At 37.3% G+C, this 2,696-nt stretch overlaps 1 protein-coding gene across 1 annotated transcript; it reads right to left on the bottom strand.

The window, feature by feature from the left end:
- Positions 1-743: 743 nt before the first annotated feature.
- Positions 744-2,218, bottom strand: LOC119525793 (cytochrome b-c1 complex subunit 2, mitochondrial-like). The gene has a single exon (XM_037824583.1). It carries the CDS (start codon positions 2,216-2,218, stop codon positions 857-859), a length of 1,362 nt encoding a protein of 453 aa, XP_037680511.1. The 3' UTR covers positions 744-856.
- Between the last annotated feature and the right edge of the window lie 478 nt (positions 2,219-2,696).

Raw genomic sequence — 2,696 nt, 5'->3', positions numbered from 1 at the left:
CTGTGAATTGGATCTTAATTTAGATATATGTCATAGAATTTATAGATATAATTTCATGATTGAGAAAGATATCATTTGATTCAAGTATGAAGATCATATAATAGTAATGTATCAATATTTTATTTTTATGTTGTGTTATTTGCTTCATGAAATTCTTGGTTATATTTGAAGTTTTGTTTAACGTTAACTGCTTTTTATCTCACTGGCAGGATATTACATTAAATAACATGGAAATACTTTAATACTATTTTAATTGAATTTAATGATATTAATATCTTCAAACCTGTGTTTTGACTGGGGTTGCTGTAATAACTTGAATGCTTGCCTTTGTACTAAATATTTCAAACAGGACATGCATATTTTTAATTGCATTCTCAGTGAAAAATAGTTGAATAATTTTTTTTCAATAATTTTGATTAAGGATTCACAGACTTCCACTCTTAAATCCACTGCCTGAAAAAAAATTGTCTCCTATATTGTATTCATTTTCTACACTTATCTTGGAAGAACAGGTCTGACACTATGCTGCCATTCATATTGTCATCTCTAGATATTCTATTCCCTACTTTAATTTATTACAATATTAAAATGCTTTATCTGTGTTATACAAGAAAAATATAAAGGAAATTTAGCAAAATATATATTTGGTTGCAAAGCAAGTTTTTTTTTTTAACACAAACAGAATATTTTATTTACTTTAGGTGAGCTGGGAGTAATTATCTGCATTTCTATTCTAAGATATCTCACCTCATTGAGAAAAAAGATAAATGTTTTATTAGAGACTTTTAACTTTCAAGTGTTTGCTGCTCTGGATTGAGAAAATGTTCAGCTTTCTCCTGTAATATGTACTTCAGTATTACAACTTGTCAACAAAAGCTGTATGCCCCAAATTTCCCCTGGCTGCCATTGACTTCTTGCCAGAAATAAACTTCTTTGCTGCATTTATGATATCAGCAGCAGCCACCGAGTCAATCTGCTGAAGGACTGTGGTTGGTGGTACGTATGAACCAGCAACTAGAGCCTGGGACCCGACTTCATCCAGGAAACCTTCAGAAGACTCTACCAACATTAGATATCCAGCTTTCAGCTTGTTCTTGGCAACCTGGACATCCTTACTGGAAAGGTTTCCCTGAGTGACTGATTTTACTTGGTTATAGGTGGCCTTGATAACATCTCCAGCAACTGCAGCCTGCGAGACAGTATAAATCCCAAACAGTCCAGAATCCAAGTAACTGGCATTAAAAGCAGAGACGTCAAATGGCTGGTTAACTCCCTTGGCAACAGCCTGGTATAAAGAGCTGGTGGAGTTGCTGCCCCTCTTGACATGTGGTCCAGCATCAAGGACATGTTGGAGAACACTAAATTCATTGGCTTCTGTACTTCCTATGGCAGAACTTTCTGCTACAAGAGCAGCATGGACAAGACTGTCTCCATTCTGTTCTTGAATATCACCTCCACGGTACCTGGCCTTTGCACCAGCTAAACCAAGCCCACCCCTCATGTTGAGAAACTGTTCAGCAACTTGCTTTAGAACAGGATGACTCACACCAAGTCCAATGAAAGCCATTCTTGCATTTGTAAAATAGTTCTGAACATAGTAATGTAACTCTTCTGGTGTCACTTTTCCAATCCTATAATCAGGACAATATAAGAAATTAGCGAAGGCTTTCTGGTAAGCTGCAGCATGTAAATTTTCAATGATACAAGCATGTGGATTCTGAAAAGCCACAGCTTTGTCAATCTTCAGCTGAGGTTGAAGGGCAGAGACTTCCCAGTGATGAAATTCTGGTGCTGTGGTGACATTGAGCAGGAGCTCCATGAGAATCTCAATATCATCCCGCCGGCATTCTACAGTGTAAGCCAGGTTTTCCCTTGTTGCAGTCACACTTAATTTACCACCAACTGCTTCAATTCCAAGGGTTATCTTGAAAGAGGAAGCACCTTTTGTAGTCAAACTGGATGAAGGGCGCAGCAAATGAGACGTTCCCAAATTGTTGGAGTCCTCATATCTACTGCCTGCTTTAATGAACAACCCAATTCTTGATGTAGGAGCACAGTTTTCCAGAGATGCAATCACTAAGCCATTTGGTAATTTGGTAAACTCAAGATCCTGAGGATGTGGAGGCGCTCTGGGAGGGGCAGCTGTGGCTTTAACTTTGGGAGCAACTTTGAGGGAATAAAACCTCGAAAAGGAGCCAGGTCTGGTTAGCAGCTTCATGGCTCAAGATTGTTCTGACCCACGGTCACTGCCAGCTTAAAAGAAAGCAAGATGGTTGCAAAGCAAGTTTTAAAGCATTCACTTATCTCTACTTCCTTCCTGAATAGAATTCAATGATAATGAAGTCATGAAAAAACTTTATGCCCTCAAAGAAAAAGAGATGGAGAAAAGGAAGCACAAAAGAGAGAAAATATGTACTTGGGTAATAAGAGAATTCACACAAAAAGGGAATAAAGTTCCAGATCTGCCCTCTATTTTAGGATTAAAGAAACTGCTATTCTCCTAAGAGAAGTATTGGAATATAGAGACTGCCAAGTTTGAAGCAGAGATATATCAGCTTGGAGAAAAAGTGTACTGTAAGCTGTGGTGGAGGATGAGGAATATGCTTAAATAAGAATATATGTGAATATAGATATTATATAATGTGAGACCATAATTTATTTTCAAGTTGGTTCAAAGAATGCTAACAGCAAAAATT

This window comes from Choloepus didactylus (genome assembly GCF_015220235.1).
Source record: "Choloepus didactylus isolate mChoDid1 chromosome 26 unlocalized genomic scaffold, mChoDid1.pri SUPER_26_unloc2, whole genome shotgun sequence".
Classification (NCBI taxonomy): Eukaryota; Metazoa; Chordata; class Mammalia; order Pilosa; family Megalonychidae; genus Choloepus; species Choloepus didactylus.
Note: the sequence above shows the minus strand (reverse complement) of the source record. Positions and strands in the feature narration are given on the sequence as shown.